Source organism: Columba livia, chromosome 7 (genome assembly GCF_036013475.1).
Source record: "Columba livia isolate bColLiv1 breed racing homer chromosome 7, bColLiv1.pat.W.v2, whole genome shotgun sequence".
NCBI lineage: Eukaryota > Metazoa > Chordata > Aves > Columbiformes > Columbidae > Columba > Columba livia.
Window position 1 is genome coordinate 6,450,939 of NC_088608.1, and position 17,553 is coordinate 6,468,491.

Here is a 17,553-nt window from a genome sequence, read left to right on the forward strand (position 1 = left end):
AATTGTCTCAATTTGATGCTGTGGGAGAAATGCTGCATGGGTGGGATCCTGACCTGGGGAAGGAAACCCACCTGCAACACCATCGTCTTTGCAACGAAACCGTAACATTCAAATCACTTCATGAAGCTGTGAATAGCAACCCAGCAAGGCGAGCGCTGCCTCCTGCCCCAGTTCCACCCTCCTCTTGTGATGATCCGCACTGAAGCAAACGTGGATCGAGAAGGACTGCACAGGTGCTGGGCTGGTAACAATTCCTTATTTTCCTCTTCTTTCTAATAATTGGAATAAGCAGCACCACTGAGCTAAAAATAAAACTAAGCGTTCTCCAGGTCTGCAATTATTCTCTCAACTTGTACTTGTCTACAACATTTCTTTTGCTAATCACTACTGCACAAAACATGCCAGAATTGTTTGAAATCTGAGCCCCATCTCAGACACAGAAAAGACTAATAACGAATGTTGTTTACACACATTTAATTCAACACACCAGAAGCAATTTTTCTCTCTCTTTAGCATTTTGCTTATAAATACAAGTCAATACCACAAGATGGCACTTTCTTACTTGCGACACACACTATTATAAACACCCTCTTCCAATGTTCCCAGATGTTTACGACATGTAACTTTTCAGTGGTTCTGAAACATTAAAAAAAGCAAGACCTTCTACAAACTGCATTTGTGTTTGATGTATATTAAATGAGGTCAGGTAATTAAATTCAAAAAAAGAATTTATAAATATTTCAGATAAGAAAATTGAAATACAAAAGCAGAGTTTGTATTAATTAAACTGAATAACAATTTAAACTGGTCATAATGTATCTACATGGTTTAATTTAATTTAAAATACTTTTAAAACAATCAAATCCTCCAGCCACTCATCAAAACACCTATCTACTCAACTCTTTAAAAAATATTCTCAGTTAAGAAACCACCTATGCTTTTTCAAAACAATCCTTCTGTCCTGTAGGTGGAAATGAAGGAAAATCATATTCCAGACTAGAAAACAGGATAAGAAGGAAGAAACTTTAAAAAACCTGGTAACTTCAGACACTTAACTCATTCTTCCTTGCATTTCTCAAAATACATGATCCAGTTTTAAAGTCTTTGAACGAAACGTAAACACTAGAAAACTCATTGCTGAAATATGTGAAGAATAAAGAACGCTGCACTAATATAGTGCATAATGATGCTGTGTCAAATTTGTCATTTACAATAAATGTCACATTTTCCTCGGGATTGTCATGCCTTTTTTTCCTCTAATTCCTTTTGACGTTTGCAGATTCTTTTGTTGTTTTTTTTAATTCCCATTGCTCAACAGGAAGAGATGAACCTCCTGGTCTCTTCAGGAAAATTTCATAAGATCCAAGTCTTTAATCCCTTTTTTTTTTTGTTTAATAAAGAGGTGGCAAAATGTTAAGCTTGCAATACTTCTGCCTGGTATATAACACATCAGGAGATTCCTCAAAAAACTGAGAAGTCTGAGAGTTCCAAAAAATAAAGCAGTTAAGGCAGTCGATGTCTACATTTGGATTTCTTTTTTATGTTACATATCAATGTCTCCATCGTAGGCTAAGGTTAGAGGCTTCTGCTGTGGAGGAGTGCTTTGATGCTGCTTTGTTTTTTTGCTGCAAGAAAAAGAAAGATATTTCAGGGGACAGAATTATAAGCTGTAATAAGCTCAAAAACATCATCAAAAAAACCCAACGTCAACCAAAAAATCAGTTTGCAACCAGGTGACACTGCAGTACGGCAACTGATTCCAAGAGAAACCAGCCGGACCTGCTGGAGCGCTATGGCGTGTGTGGCAGGGACACACAGCCTGCCGGAACAGGCGGCCAACTGTGCCCTTCATCTGGAGAGGAAATAAAGCATATTTGTCTCCCGTGTCTTCTCACAGCTGACAATACAAGGAATTCACAGAAAAAATGAAATATGAACTGTCTAGGAGTGGGATATTCTCATTTTTTCTTTGGCATGGTATTGAAGCAACAATAATTATTATTGAGAAATACACTTCCTCAGCAGCCTTTGAGTGATGGAGAACTGTATGATGTTTAAAAAATCCTCCGTATGCTCCCCTGTGAAGCCACACAGAAACAGTCGCTACATGGTATGGAAAATAAGGAAGCTGAAACTCCTCAGCAGAATCCAAAGGCTGTTATTTAAGCTTTTAATTGGGGGACTGAGAGAGAATAAAGTGACTTTGGATGAAAGAGGGCAAAGATGCTGCCAGGCCACGGCTGTGGCTGTCTGACCCAACAGGGCTCGGGCAGCTGCAGCGCTAGCGGTGGGAAGGCCAGGCCAGCTCTGTGGTCCGCAGGGACAGCCTGGGCGTTGCAGGACACACAGACACCGGTCACTGCTCCCTTCGGATCCTCCCAGACGCATCGATGGCAGCGCTTTTCCAGGTAATCAAACCAGAGAGTGCGACACGAGCTCTGTCACACCAGCTCTACCATCCCACCTGCTCCGGAGGAGAGCAGACATCTCCCCACCAGTGACACTGGTGTAGACCGGGGCTCCGGTACACCCAGCACCCTGTTTTTAACAGTGGTAACAGCAGCTTTAGACACAGGACGTGTTTTCACTCGATGTATCAACTGCAAAAACCTATTTAGGGATTTCCTGAGCTGGAGCACATATCCAGAAAACCACAATTAACACCAAGAGACCCAATCTCCCATGAACTGTTACACCATCTCTGAATCCATTTATCTTCCTGGCATGCATAGTTCTCACCAGTGGAAACCTCACAAGGTAATAATGCACTGTGTGAAAAATAAAATCTTTTGTTTATTTTAAGCGATCATTTCATCAGATGCCTCCTACCACTTATATTGTGGGAAATAAAAATTCCCTAGTGCCCTTTTCTACTCCATTCATGATTTCATAGATATCTATTTTATTCCCATGTGAAACACAATTTTCCAACTGAACGCCCCTATTCTATTTATTCCCTCCTTGAGCAGAAGCCAGTTCTTCGATCCAATCATCCTCCTTGCCTTTTTTCAGCTTTTTTTTTTAAAGAATACAATAAAAAGCCCTTTCTAATCTCAGCAGTCTGAATAAATATAAGGGCCTATTGATAATAAAGAATAATTCTTTCCCTGCATGGCCACCACACTTCTTCATGATTATGCTGGATAGCATTTACAATCTGGAGAGTTTTAAACTACTCTGAGGTTGTGGCCAAATGAAGGCAGCTAAGTAAACCAAGCTCCATCCTTTCCTAAAGCCTTGAGGATTAAATCTCTGAAACACAGTGTTGTGATATATTTCACATTGTTTAAATAAAAGAAAGTAGCTTTTATTTAAGGACAAAGTACTTGCTATACTCACCACATCAGGTAGGATGTAAAAATCAGGCAAACTATGATGAGGAACCCGCCAGCTGATACTCCATATACCCACACCTTCAGTTTACCATCTGTTGGAAGACAAAGTAAAAATGGCAGAGTTAGAAAAGGAAAGAATAAAAATCTTCATTTTAAAATACACAAATACTTAAGAGATTAAGTAAGGAGAAAAAACACAAGCAAAATTATTAACAGTAGCATCATTGATGGGAAACAAAGCAAAGACTGGCTGGCAGTAAACCATATACCCCACATTTTTGATAGCAAAAGAAAAAAAAAAGATTTCTGTAAAATCAATCACTTTAAAGACAAAATCTTAACTTTGGTAAGAGTGTAGATTTTCCTCAATGAAAACTGAAAATGAACTCTTTGCTTTGGTTTTCCAAAGCACCGCTATTTCATAACCTCCCCCCGGCTCAGCTCCCACGGTTCATTACGGGCAGCTCAGGATTTTGGTGCAGCACAAGAAACAACAACCTGGGCTGGGGAAAGGGCCTGGGGAAAGGAGCAGGGGCAGGAGATAATTGCAGCACAGTTGCTCAGGAGCCCCCGTGCCTGCTCTGGCAAAGGCAGTTCAATGCGGAGCCAGCCAGAAAGGCACGTAACACCTGATGTGTTTAGCCCAGAGAAAAGAGGACTGAGGAGGGATGGGATTGTTCTCCGTAAATACTTGGGGTCAATTGAGGTAAACACCGGGAAGCAGGAGTGAACAAGCTACTTAGAGCTAAAAAATGCTTGAGCAACAAATGGGAATAAATTCGGCTTAGAATAAAACCAAGAATGTGCTTTGTAACAGTAAGAGGGATAAAGTTGTGCAAGAGCTTTTGAGCTGTGCCCCGGGAGCAGGAGAGTTTAGGACACAGCAAAGCTCTAGACAGGGCTGTTTGGGTGGCAATGCCAGGGGCTCACCCTGTCACCCTCGCAGGAACCCCTCTGTGCACACGTGAGCTTCAGAGTGTTGAAACATTTCCATCTGACAGAAAGCGACAAAACATGGAATTTGGATGTCTTTAAGTTTTGCATTAAAAATAATAATTTAAAAAATATCAATATTTCCGTTTCTTGCTCTGTTCTGGCTGTACAGCTTTCCTCGTGAGGAGCAGCAATAGTATATTTTCCATGTAGCAGTGGTCTGAGCTGATTCACATCACCAGAGCTGTTAATACCTGCTGGAGGCAGGCACACGAGCCCACGCCGTGCCCACAGACACGGTTTGACAGAAGCCATTTCAAGCTCAGTCATGCGAGTGGGGAGTTACTTCACGGGACAATCACCGAGCCTATTTTACATTCATGTTTGAATGACGATTTCTTTTCAAAGGGAGACATTTAATCAGATCCCATTCTTTCTATCTCTCATGTGAGAACAGCTCTGTTTGTCAGATTTGTGACTGTTTTTGTGACTCTCAACTGGAGATGGCTACGAAACATTTAGCAGTCCAGCAAAGGGACTGTCATAGCCACAGAAAGGCATCCCGCCTTGTCTGCTATGAAGGCAGCTAAGCTTTCCATCCCCAACATAAAGGCATTGGACCATGTCATCCTGCAATTTAAAGAACACTATTTAAATTGCCTCTCAACTTGAAAAAAGTTTCTGTATGTGAACTCTGGCCTCCCAAAGTGTGGTAAAGAAAGGAGAAACACAGCCTGATTCAAAATCACTTCTGTTCACTCCTGCAGAGCATTTGAAAGAATAAAACCCATCAGTCTCATTAAACTGTAATAAAATTTGTGTTCCAAACTGTAACCGGGAAGGGAAACCACAAATTACCTGGAGAAAGGCACATATACTTTTACTGACATATGTAAGTCCTTAGACATATACAAATGTCAAGGACTGTGGTATTGAAGGGTGGTAAATGTTGTCCATACACGCAGCCTTCACCACAGACCTGCTATCAAGAGCGTAACTAGTAGGTAACTGCAGTTTTCTGGCTCAGCAAGCAGTAATTATTGCAAACCCCCAGACTAGTAAGCCTGGGAGCCTGTTCTAGGGGAGTAATTACATATTTTGTCAAGAAGTCAGACAAAGGGGAGTGATTTGAAGAGCACCAGCTCGAGCTGGGGCCTGAAGGTCACGTTCAGACTGAAGAGTTACCTGCAGGATGCCATGGGGTTGGTGACACACTTAGCACACACAGGAACACGTTTATTCCTTTCCCATATATTGTTTCCATAACATTCCTGCCCTAAAATTAAATAACGTTATGTTCTGTAAAAGCTCCTTAGTCCCTGTTTCTGTCTCGGAGTCCCTGGGGGAGAACTGGCTCACAGATGCTGCACTGAGGTCAAGCCCACCAGAAGCTTGCAGGGCTGCAGCCTCGAAAACTGATTTAAAAAGAGAGGATTGCAGCATCCACCTACACCTCTCTCCCTTTTTCTAACCCTGTAAAGGTGCCAGCTGAAGAGATGACACCTAAGTAAGACAGTCTACAGAGGGCCATGGATGCTAACAAAAAGGCAATTAACCCCAAACCTGTGGCTCAAACTGCTGGTGAACTGCGTGGGCTTCTGGATGATGGGTTTGATCAAAAACCAGCCAAATTTCAAAGGCTTCGGGCCAAGCTCTATTAGCTTGGAGACTGTCAACGCAAAGGTTAACTACTGTATGCAAATCAAATATGGAAATGTAACATTCAAAGTGTGATCACATATATCAGACAGAATTATGGCTCCCTGAATCCCGTAACAGAACCTTTTGTTATATGTTTTCTAAAGTCTCGTGTTCATTACAAACTAATAGAAAACAAATGCAACGTTTAGGTAAGAGAAGAGGGGGAAGACTGCACTGCCATGATTTTAAAATATGGGGAGAACTACTGCATTTCAGTAAAACTTGATGTGCCTGACACCTTTGCCTTCCATTTTAAAGTCCTATTTGCATTTCAGAAATTTATTTGGAATAAATTAATCTTGCAAAATAACAGTCAAAACAGTCATCAGCTACCACAGCTACAGCACCAGTCCTGTGGACCAGTCTGGACTCATCCACTATGCTGTTCCAACTGGGAAGCACTTATGGTGTGGAAGTCAAAGATCCACTTGCGATGCTCTGCATGGGCACAGCAGCTTGCCTGCTTTTTGTGGTTTGGGGTTTTTTTTAAATGTCTTAACTACAACAGTTTAAACTCTACACTTTCTACCCTGTTGGGTTTTTCTTTTCATATACTTTTGAAATCTGGCCAGAAACAACCAATGTTTTCTGTAATGAAATCTTAAGTACTTTCTGCTCCGAATCTTCTGAAGCGCTAGTGATCAATATCTTTCCCGGCCCAAATATATTACTTCTAGAAACATCATCAGATAATAGTTCTGAGCACCACCTCCCCCCCAAATCACACATGAGTATACTTTTGCAAAATAATATTGCTTTGTTCCGCCTTTGCTATCTCTCAACATAAGAGCTTGTGATTAGTCTGCATAGGCACAATGGAATGAAAGACGGCACACGAGTTAGAAACTGGAAGGCTGCTCTGCAGCTCCCAGGCACAATCTCTGGTGTTATGATCTACAAAGCTTGTACCTTTCTTCTACAGAAACGTTGTAAAGACAATTTATTCCATTCATATTTAAGTTTTTCACCTGGATTAAAAGGTTGAATAGACCATCCTTTGAAAATGTCATGCATTTTTGAGTTGACAGGTTTATTTTTTCCAGCAATGGTCTTAACATCAGCTTTCTTATCTTCTAAACCTGGTACCTTCATGCAGTAATCCAGGAAACCATTTGATCTCATTATTTCTGTATATCCTCGCTCACAACCGCAGACTCCTCTCTAGGTGATAAAAGGGAATTCGGTATTAAATCAAACAGTATGCTCTCGCAGAACAGTGCAAAATGTAGGCAAACCATGAAAAAACTGCAAGGTATATCCTGCACATGTAAGTTCACCACCAAACCAAACAAACTAGGGACTGGTGCCTGCAAACCCATTTCAGCTCAAAAAGCCAACATATATTTGGGGAACTGGGTGAAAAAAAGAGTCAGTAATGACAGAGAAGCCCAACATGGCAACATTTTCATCTTAACAGGCATCTGTGGCTTGATCCAAACTCCTCTTGTCAATAACAGTTTTCCCACTGACCCTGTAGGGCATTGGAAGAGACGAACACGGAACAATCCCGCTTCAGACCCAAACCCTCCCCTCCTGCTTCCACTCCGGTATTGCATAGGGCTCTCTGAAATGAAGCTTTCTCTCTCACAACCAAACATCCACTGTCCTGGATCAGTTTAAGCAGTTTCTTCAGGTTTCTTAGAAGTCTGTGGTTTCCTAAACAGATACTTCATTTTCTGGATTTCTACTTTAAAACAGCTTTTTTAGATTGCTTTTTGTTGCTAATCATAATTACAATGCCTGTTTGAGGGTCTGATACCCTCAGTTACCATCCAAACAGGCAACTGATTTACAATCTCTGCGATAAGAATTTGACTTTTGACATTGATTTTGTTGCTACGACATCCCCCACTTGTTGACAGTGATCCTGAGCTTTTTTTGACAAAAGGTGAAGTCTTGAGAGTTTTTATAGCTAATAAATTCATGATTACCAATCATTTTTATGTTCCTGTAGGCTCTGAGCACTCTCACAACTGTCCTTTCATCCACACTCAGCTGCCCATGAGCTAATTTACAATGGTAATTCCTCAGCGGAAGCTGAGAGCTGTAGAGGCTATTTTCAAAGTATAAATATCTAAACCCCATCTGCTCCAGGCTGCTTTAAGCATTGTGGTTTCATACTCTATCACAGTACTGACATGGATAAGGCATTTTGGGAAGCTCTAGCTCTGGAGTTGGGTACTGCAGGAAGGGATATTTGTAACCTCTGGGTTCAGGTCTGCTCAGAGGCAAAGAAGTGGCAGTGGCTCCAGGATTCAGCATGTGTTGCAGATGCTCAACATGTCAGCAAAACAGCTCAGTTCCAGGTTTTGCTTCAGAAGGCAGTATGGGGATGGTGGGATCATGTGCTACAGCTTCCCCATGCTCACAGGGGCTTCCTGTGCCCATGGAGGAGGAGAAGACATACTCTTTTATCTCCGCTTTTACGGAAGTTTTAAACAGTCCATTTTCTAAGGACAGTACAATAGCACTCAATAAAAAGTAACCCAAGAGGTTCCCAAACCCCTCCACAGAACAAACCCAAACCTGTAACACCACATAAACACTCCGCCACTCGTTCATGCAGGTTTATGGTTTCCTTTCAGAGCGAAATTCCCACAACGTCCTCAAGGTGGTACCATGGACACACTAAACTGTTTTCTGGGTCCTGGAATTCGTTTAAGGCACGGAAGCTAATTGAACACATTTTGCAGTGTTAATCTCTCAACCATATTCTGCAGCGACCAGCTACCTGTGTGCAGTAGGAGAACGGTTTGCTGCACGGCGGGCTGCAGTGCCGAACTTGTGCGGGTTTCGTCCGAAGAGCACACCCTCCTGTAAGAGAAAATACTTGGTGCCTTCAAGGGCATGTTTTAAAATATTTTTTACTTGCATCGCCATAGTGTAAGAAACGCTTGCTTGCTTATTTTATATAGTTAAATACTAGTCTATTGAGCACATTAGCATAATATCTGTAGGCATTGCATTAATTAATTTAACTTAACAAGGCAGGGAATTATTATGATAGCCATCTTGTTAATGGAGAACAGAGATATACAGATTTAAGCAATTTGCCACAGGCCACATAGAAAGCTGGGGACAGAATCGGGAATTAGATGCAGATCTTCTGTGTCCTCATTAATGTCTTATCTACATAAGAAGACATAATCCACATAACGCCTTTGCCCATTCTCACTTGGGGAAGCTTGTGCTTCTATAGGAATAAAAACATGTTAACGAGTTCTTAACTACTCAGTAACCTTTGCACATACAACTTTTGTTATTATCTTATCTAGTCATTATAAATAGAACTAGATAAGGACATCTGCATTTTCATTTCTACTCTCTCCTCATTCGCCCTGTGCCTATTGAGAGAGATGCTATGAATGTGCAAGCCCTACTGCCTTTGCTTCAAAGTGCTGACCATGAATTTCCCTTTTCATCCTGTGCAGGCAGAATTTGTAGGTCACGGCAGCAGCAGGAACCTCACAGTTGGAGTGATTTGAGATTCCTGTGTGTTGTACAGAAGAAAAGGTACAGAAGCTGGGCTCTCTACCACACGTGTGATGTTCTCTTCTGTTCTCCACGGTCACAGGAAGGTTGCACTAACAGCTGTGCAAGCCAGCCCAGGAGGCCTTTTTAGTGCATGTACACTCATTTCTTCCCATGACGAACCCAACAGTAGGGGTAACTCGCCCCAATAGTCACACGTAATACATGTGTGATGCTGACCTGACAGCAAGGCTGGGGAGCTCCCATCTGTCTTTCCTACACACAAATCTGAACTGAAATCCTGGAAGAGCTAGGAAGGATTTCCACCTTCCCTCTGAGCAACTGATGCAGAAGAAGAAAAACCCAGATGAGACTTTTCATTCATAATCATGCATGGCAATTTGTGGACATACCTGTGACATTTATTCCATCCGAGCGCTGACACCACACAGTGCGTATGTTGTCTCGCCAAAGGCTTGTTTTCCACAGGTAGTCATAACACTTCCCTCCTGCAATATCAATACTCATTAGTCTTCACCTTGCAACAAAGCCAGAATAAACTCTTGAGTGGGAGGAAGCAGAGCTCTGGCCACACTACCTGAGCAAGGCCGTGTTTGCATCGCTTGTCCAGAGCAGCTCTCCTGGTTCTCGGGAGACTGAACGATAAAGACCCTGGATCGGGACTGATGCCCCGTTGTCTCGAAGCTCCTGCCATTGATGCAGGTGAGCTCGCAGGAGCTCCACTCTGACCACTCTGTCAGGTGGCAGTCACCTGCACGTTGAAAGAATAAATCACAGGCTTTTGAAAGGAATCAGCCCTAAAGGATGACAATCTAAGCATACAGCAGCTTTAATAGTGCAATATCCTCAGTTTACCACCAGTGGTATGTACCATTCAGACTTTCTGCTTTGTGGGGAATCTCGTTTTCTCAAAAAGCAGACAAAGTCTTTTTCAGGTGATCTACAAACAGCAGACTGAGCTTTTTCCCGATCTGCTGAAGTACAAATTCTTACTACAACGGCTGACAGTGCTGAGAGCTACAGATGCATCTCCATCCCAGACACCTATCACAAGCAGAAACGCACCGTGACTTTCCAAAGACATTACCTGGGCAAGGCACAGAGCACGGTAACTGCAGCACACTCTCTTTCAATGGCAGCTCACCACATAACGCATTTTCTACTGGTTTGGATGTAGCAGAAACAGATGCATCATGTACTACACACGTGAGGCTGCGGACTTGCAATCCTTCTCCACACTGTCCACCCTACAAAATAATAGAAAGGAAGAGAGACACACATTGCTGATGTTAGCAGATGACAGAACACAGTCGATTCCAGCTAAAAATACTTGAAAGATATAAATTCATCCTTTGGACTGCAATACTATCCACAGTTACGGGAACACAGGAGATCTTCTCTGTAAACATCTCACAAGCTCACAGGCAGGGGCAGAGCCACACACAAAAGCGTACTGTAACCAAATCTGTAGAAGAGTTGGGTACCATTTGGGTCAGTCCTTCATGTCTTTTACTAGAACCAGTGAATTTACTGATTCCTCATTAGTTCCCAGTTACATGAATACAGAAATGTTTGGTTTCTCTAAAGAAGCCAAGGGTAGAGCCCGTCCCTAAGGAACAGACACTTCCACTCACCTCCTTTGAGGACACAGCCCAACAGGACCACTTCCATGGGTTAAACGCTGCAACAGCAAAAATCCTCCAGCACACTCAGTTGGGCTGCAAGGGTTATTGTGCACAAGGGTGCTTGTGCAGTTTCTTAAAGGGTTGTTCTGCAACCCTTTATTGGTTCTGCAGTGGACAGAGGTCACCAACTTGTGTCACATACTCTACCGAAACATCATCCCAAGTCAGGCACTGCCTGTTAGCACTGAATCCCATGTGAATAAACAACAAGAGGCATCACCTGAGCCACCCCATGCTTGTAAGCCCAGTTCTGAAACAGCCATACACCAAACTACTTGCTGAAGAAGACTTCCTTTACCAAAAAATCAATATTGTTTGGCTAAAGCAAGAATCGAGGGCTCAGAATGCTCTAAGAGTTGAAACACTGAGGCTATCGAGGCTATTGTTTCTTGGAGGCTGGAATTGTTTCATTCTCATCTGCAAAACAGAGCTGCAATGATGTCTGAGGTGCACACCTGAAACCTGCGTGATGCTTTACGAATGTGCGCTTGAAGCCTGGTGGAAATGGCACTTTACAAAATTCAGGAAATAAAACTCAAGAAGAAGGCTGAAACATTGCTTTCATATAACCAAGGGAAGTGCCCCTTCGGATCACTTGGCAGTGGATTCTCTTAAAACAATGGACTTCATCCGCAGAACAGAACAGCCCCTACCGGGTGCATCCATTCCACGATGTGTTTGCTGCAGGAACGGCTCCTGCACACACCCAGAAGCTTTTTCATTCCCTCCATCCCTTCTGTTGCAGATGCATGATGAAATGGAATTAAAAGCATAACTAGCTGGATTTAGACCAGTTGCTAACCAAAAGTGTCTGAGAGAAGTATTAGTGCAGATTTAATATATGCAGCCAGATTTCAAATTTTTAACAGGGTGTTTCGCTTTAGCCAGTATGAAACTTACTGTTCTAAATTACTGTTTCACCGCTGAAACCTCTATTGTGGTGTGAGATTAATGGTGTGTGAATAACTCATGTGGCTGTCAACTGGGTTAGAGCTCTTAGAGATGGCTGGTGGAAACAGAAGACGATGTGGAGAAAATTCTCAGAGGAAATGGGCACTAATCAGACTGCGGTGTATTTCCAGCTCAAAGCAGCTCAAGGAACCACTAAAGAATACTGAAAGGACAAAAAGTTGTTTTTAAAAATATACTTCTTCTTGCATAAATGTTAGTATTTATACCTATGTCACTAGAGAAATATTTATATGAATACAGAGACATAAATCATAGGTGAAAACACTACATTTTTTGGTACAGCAGTCACCACTATAAAAGTCCACACATTTCAAAGCAATTTCTTAATTCTCCTCTCATGTAATATTGGAAATACATTCATATTTTCCAGTGTTTAAAATGAAAAATAAACAGGAACTGTGGACTTTCAAACAATTGCAAAGATAAAGGTTCACTTTTTAACAGTGCCTTCCCTTCGCATGTTTTCTTTGAAGACCAGCAGTGTTTTTTTACAACCAATTGAACACATTTCATACATAAAATGTCATCCTGTCATTTACGGAGTGCAATAGTTTTTGGTATATTTGGCAAGGTCATAAGCAATGCAGGAGCACCGCATTAACTTCCTTATCATCTTAAAAATTATTCATATCCCCAAAATTATACATTTGAAGATGTAATTAATAGGTGCAGAATCAGTGGAAGTTCGCTGCAGGAATGGCACACTGAGGATGCAGGGAATAGCTGCTAATCAGAGGAGAACTGACAAGGAGATGATCACATATTCAAAGCTCAGGGGATCAAATCTGTATTGTAAATGCTCTTCCCTGGAAGATGTGATCATCTGAGGTTTGCCCAGGACCAGAATTTGCCTCTCGAGTCACGAGCTCCCGGCAGAAATCACGCAGGGATTTGACTTCCAGAGGGGATTCCCTCCATTTGGCTGCAAAAATCTCTACTCTGACCCTCTAGAGGATTCAGAACCCACCATGGGTGCCCTAAACAGAGCCTGGAGGTCCAGGCCCATCCAGGAGCACCAGCACAGAGCCTCTCACCCCAACCCACCACTTGTAAAATAAGCAGCAGGTTTACACCAGGACTTTGTTTTGCCAGCCAGGAATGCTTTGAATTGACCAACATGCCAACAGTATCTGCACAAACCTTCTCTCACGTCACCCTCTGATATTTTCCACATATAACACACTAACGATACAAAAGAAAACAGTCCTAATGAGATGCTTTGCCCAGACGTGCTTTCAAAAGTCTTCCCCTTTCAGCTTTTACTGGGGTTTATGTGTTTTCACAATGATTTTAGGTAAAGAGCTGATTGGGCAAAGCTTTCAGGAGCTGATGAGCACTTAATCAGGTAAAGTTTTCTTTAATGAGGAAGTGTTGTGTGATCACATTTAAGGGAGTTATTTTAAAACACTTTACTAAGGATGGGTCCTTAGTCTTCTTAAGAACGTTAGGCAGCTAGCACCTGATAATATCTAGCTTCTTCACTTATATTCCTTTAATGGAAAAATTATGAACAGTGTCAGCCACTGTTAATTTTTATTATTAATTTTTTTTCTAATCAGGGTAAAACACTTCAACTCCAGTAGGAAAATGATTAATGTAATGAAACCCTTTAAGATGAGGTGTATTGACCATTTTCCAAGTTCTGCATCCCCACGTCTGCCGGAGGTGTGCCTGTGACATGTGTAATTACCTGGAGAGCAACGCACAGATTTCTGTACCGTGAAAATCAGCAGCACAGAACACGTAGTGGGCTTTATTCCTAAACATGCAGACACTTCTAATTATTCACATGAAGTCAATTTAGCATAACATAGTCCTTCTACAATTAAGAAATTCAGCCTCAGTTATCTCATAATACAAGGCAAAATATTTCAGCCTTATAATTAATTGTCCTGTTTATATTAATACAGGAAGACACTTCCACAAAATGCATTTTGGTCACACCATAGCATGCATTTACCTTATTTCACAAAGCATCCTGTAAAACAGGACTTCTCCAAGCTTTCTTTAGAAAGTAAGCTTAAGCTTCTTTTCCAGTAAAGCACAGGAATAAATCATCCTGTATTTACAAACTACATTTAATTCCTAAGCACCTCATTAAAGAGAAGCAACCACAAATAAAATGGCTCCTCTCCAAAACAAAGCAAAGGGTAGAGAAAGTACATCACAGTAATTTACAGAGAGAAGCGGGCTCTATCTCACTGAAAGCACGGGATGATATCTGGGCTAGGGAAGGCATGATTACTTGCTCTGAGCTGAAATTTAGCTGGGTGCTGGATGCACACACTTTTAATCTGCACGATGTGTTATTTATCTGGAGTTTCCAGGACATTAATTCAGCTTCCCTACTAATTCTTTTATCAGCTCTGTTAGCTCCTACTGTTGAAGGTCTCTTCCCCAATGTTTAACAGAATCTGCTTATGTTAGCTCCACAAAATACCAGCTGATGTTATCGTTTTGTTATGTTTATCTTACACGTAAATAAATATTTAGCACAGTACATACAAGGACTATATTCCTCATTGCTGGGAGTCGTTGTTCATTATAGACAATTTTTTTATGTTTCTCTGATCTTGGACTGTCCAAAGACTATCACATTCCAGATTTCCTTTGTGAAAACCTGGGGAAATTCTGGGTATTTATCCTGCCACGTGCAGCATTCACTACACATCCATCTACCTCAGCTAGAAACCGAGTACGTATTCAAGGCATTTGCAGCGCGGTAGAGGGCAGAGCAGAAAACACAAGGGATGTGGCTTCACGCACATCATTGGCTTCAGTTTCCTAGATGGTACAATGTGCAGAAGCAGCCACAGATGTGAGCACAGGTCCTGTGCCCTGGGAGCACACAGGGCACGTTTCCACCCAGCCACACTTCTCCCACCTGTATCTCTGCAAATCCGGCCTTGAGCAGCACGAGTGGCCTCCACTCCGCCTGAGAAAGCTCAGTGTGAGAGTCACCTCTGCGTAAGCTGGGTTACCGACTAATACGTTTTAATATTGGAAATAGGATCTAACAGATAAGGGAAGAAGAAGTATAGGAGGGGAGAAAAAACAATCAATTGAAGCCTGCAAGTCACTGGCAGGGAGAAAATGACGGCTCCGGTGCCAGCAAGGCAGAGGTGCTGAATGTGGGTACAGCACAACACAACTGAATCCAGCCATTCTTAGATCATTAGAAAGATAACCGGGCTAAGGAGAAAGTAGAAACCAGCACTTCACGCAGCAACTCACACTATTGTACCAGAGACCTTGTGGGGAAAGACCTGTTATACAGCACTTTAAATTTAAAAAAAAAAAAAGGAAAAAAAAAAAAAGTACTCTTGAAATCTAGTATGTCTGTTTTCCTGTTATTTTATATAATTAAATTATAGGTCACAACGACTTTTCCTACTCAAGCACATTTACTCTGTAAATCTCCTTTAACACCTCTATACACTCATGGCGCTTGCACCCGTATCGTTATAAATCACTGCCCATGCCTGGAAGATGAGGTGCAGAGGTTTACCACTCCTGAACCAGCCCTGCGTTCTACAGATCGTACCAGCACCTGCCACTGAGACACCTGTGAGCCGCGAACAATCGATCCTGCCATAAAATACTGATTTGTTTTGTTGATGACCCGGCGGCAGGGACCCCCGGGGAGGGCAGGGGGACTGTACCTGGATTGTGCAGGGGCTCCATGGGCCCAGCAGCCAGCTGTAGCAGGGCTTCACCGGGCAGCTGCGGTGCTGGCTGAGCTGCTGCGGGCAGGCTCTGCCCTCGCCCGCTGCCTGCAGGACCACCGAGCGCACACGCACCATCTGGCCTAGGCAAGGAAGAAAGAAAAGCAAAGTTCCTGGTTTATCCTTATTCCTAGTTCACTTTCCACCACTAAAACCAGGAAAAAAAACCCAAACCAAACAATTAATTGGGAAGACTATTTGTATAATACAGATGCAATTATTAATTCTAAGGGATACTCTGATAGTTTTATACACTGTTTTTAAACACAGTTTCCCAAATAGACTATTTGTTTATGCAGCACATTTAAAAACTTGACTAAACCCTGATTATTAAATATGACAAGAAAATCATTCCTATGGCAGCATTGTTTCTAATGTTACACATTCAATATGCTTCCAGAGATTTTTAACAAATGAAACTTTCTTTTTATTACCAATTATGTGCATCTAATTTGAAAACCGCAAACATTCTAGTGGCTATTACCATCTATAACCGTTTCTGCCATTTCCATTAAAATCCTATTTATTATTGGTGAAAACTTCTTCAGCTTCTTCAGAATGGAAAAAGCAATTATGTTTCTACTTTTGAAATAATAAAACTGAATATATTCATTAAAGTTACAGCAATTCCATTTCTGTCTCCTTTGCTGCCCGTTTACATCCAGGAATGTTTTCACTCAAAATGTTTCAATTAGAGTCCTGGCTCCAATTAAAAAGAAAAGTGGAAGAAAAATAAAGCCCTTATGCAACGGGATGCAGAAGATTGTGCTGGGGATAAAACTTCTGCCTTGACTTCCGATAGGTGTGGATTTGAGAGGCAGTACAAAGAAAAACAGAAGGTGTGGGTAATGAGGGCACACACATGTAACAGAAGAGATGCAAGAGGTAATTGCAAAGTCACTGGAAAGCGATAACGAGTTGCGGTGGGATCTCCCGTTTGTATCACGGTTGTTCAGCTGCAATGGTGAGCAGAGGGGAGTTGGGAGGATTGAACACAAGGTGGGGAGCCCACGATATCCAGCCAGATCCGTCTCCCAGCTATTTCTGCACCCACTTTTGAATTAACGGTACTGCAGCTGGGTTTAAGGTACATTTTTAATAACTGCCACCCTGGCTGTCTACAGAGCAGGGGTTCCAAAAACATTTTAGCAAGTGAAAAATAAAAGCAGACACACCTGAAAAAGCCACTGAGAGATACCTTGGCAAGCTCTATTACCTTTACAATGCTATTCCATTGCTCTGACCCATTGAACTCCATTTATAAACCCATTTAAACCAATTTTAAAACTTCTTCCTTTTCCAATTCTAATCCCCTGGACCTGGGGAGTTTGTAACAGAAGTGATGATAAAAGCTCTTAGCCACATGACTGTGCATTCAGCCATCACGGAATCAGATTCATTAGAAGGTGGAAAAGAAATCCTACTGGCTGAGAGGAAAGGAAAGGCAAGAAACTCCTGCGGTTCACCAGGAGTCAGAGAAAGGGAGGAGAAACCCCCAACCCACCGCCAGCAAACCCCACCGCAAACCCAACAATCCCTCTTTCTTCCTCTTTGGCAGTGGACCAAATCTCCCAGATTCTTCTTAATTCCAGCTACGGAAAAGGAGATCTCCTGAGCTGAAAAGATCTGATTTCATTAGGAGGGGCTTGAAAGTCTGAAGCATTCATCACACTATTTTAATTAAAGAAATAATTTCCTTTCATACACCCT

At 42.1% G+C, this 17,553-nt stretch overlaps 1 protein-coding gene across 4 annotated transcripts in view; it reads right to left on the minus strand.

Annotated features, from left to right (window-relative positions):
- Positions 1–457: 457 nt before the first annotated feature.
- The window catches only part of THSD7B (thrombospondin type 1 domain containing 7B), a 318,202-nt gene continuing 301,106 nt past the window's right edge, over positions 458–17,553 (minus strand). For all 4 annotated transcript variants that reach the window (XM_065070332.1, XM_065070334.1, XM_065070331.1 and 1 more), the window contains 8 exons: positions 15,781–15,926; positions 10,549–10,708; positions 10,039–10,212; positions 9,854–9,949; positions 8,701–8,783; positions 6,938–7,130; positions 3,340–3,427; positions 458–1,625 (listed from right to left, as the gene is read on the minus strand). In XM_065070332.1, coding sequence (XP_064926404.1) covers positions 1,544–1,625; positions 3,340–3,427; positions 6,938–7,130; positions 8,701–8,783; positions 9,854–9,949; positions 10,039–10,212; positions 10,549–10,708; positions 15,781–15,926 — 1,022 coding nt within the window. In that variant the 3' untranslated portion in view covers positions 458–1,543. The remainder of the gene's footprint in view (positions 1,626–3,339; positions 3,428–6,937; positions 7,131–8,700; positions 8,784–9,853; positions 9,950–10,038; positions 10,213–10,548; positions 10,709–15,780; positions 15,927–17,553) is intronic.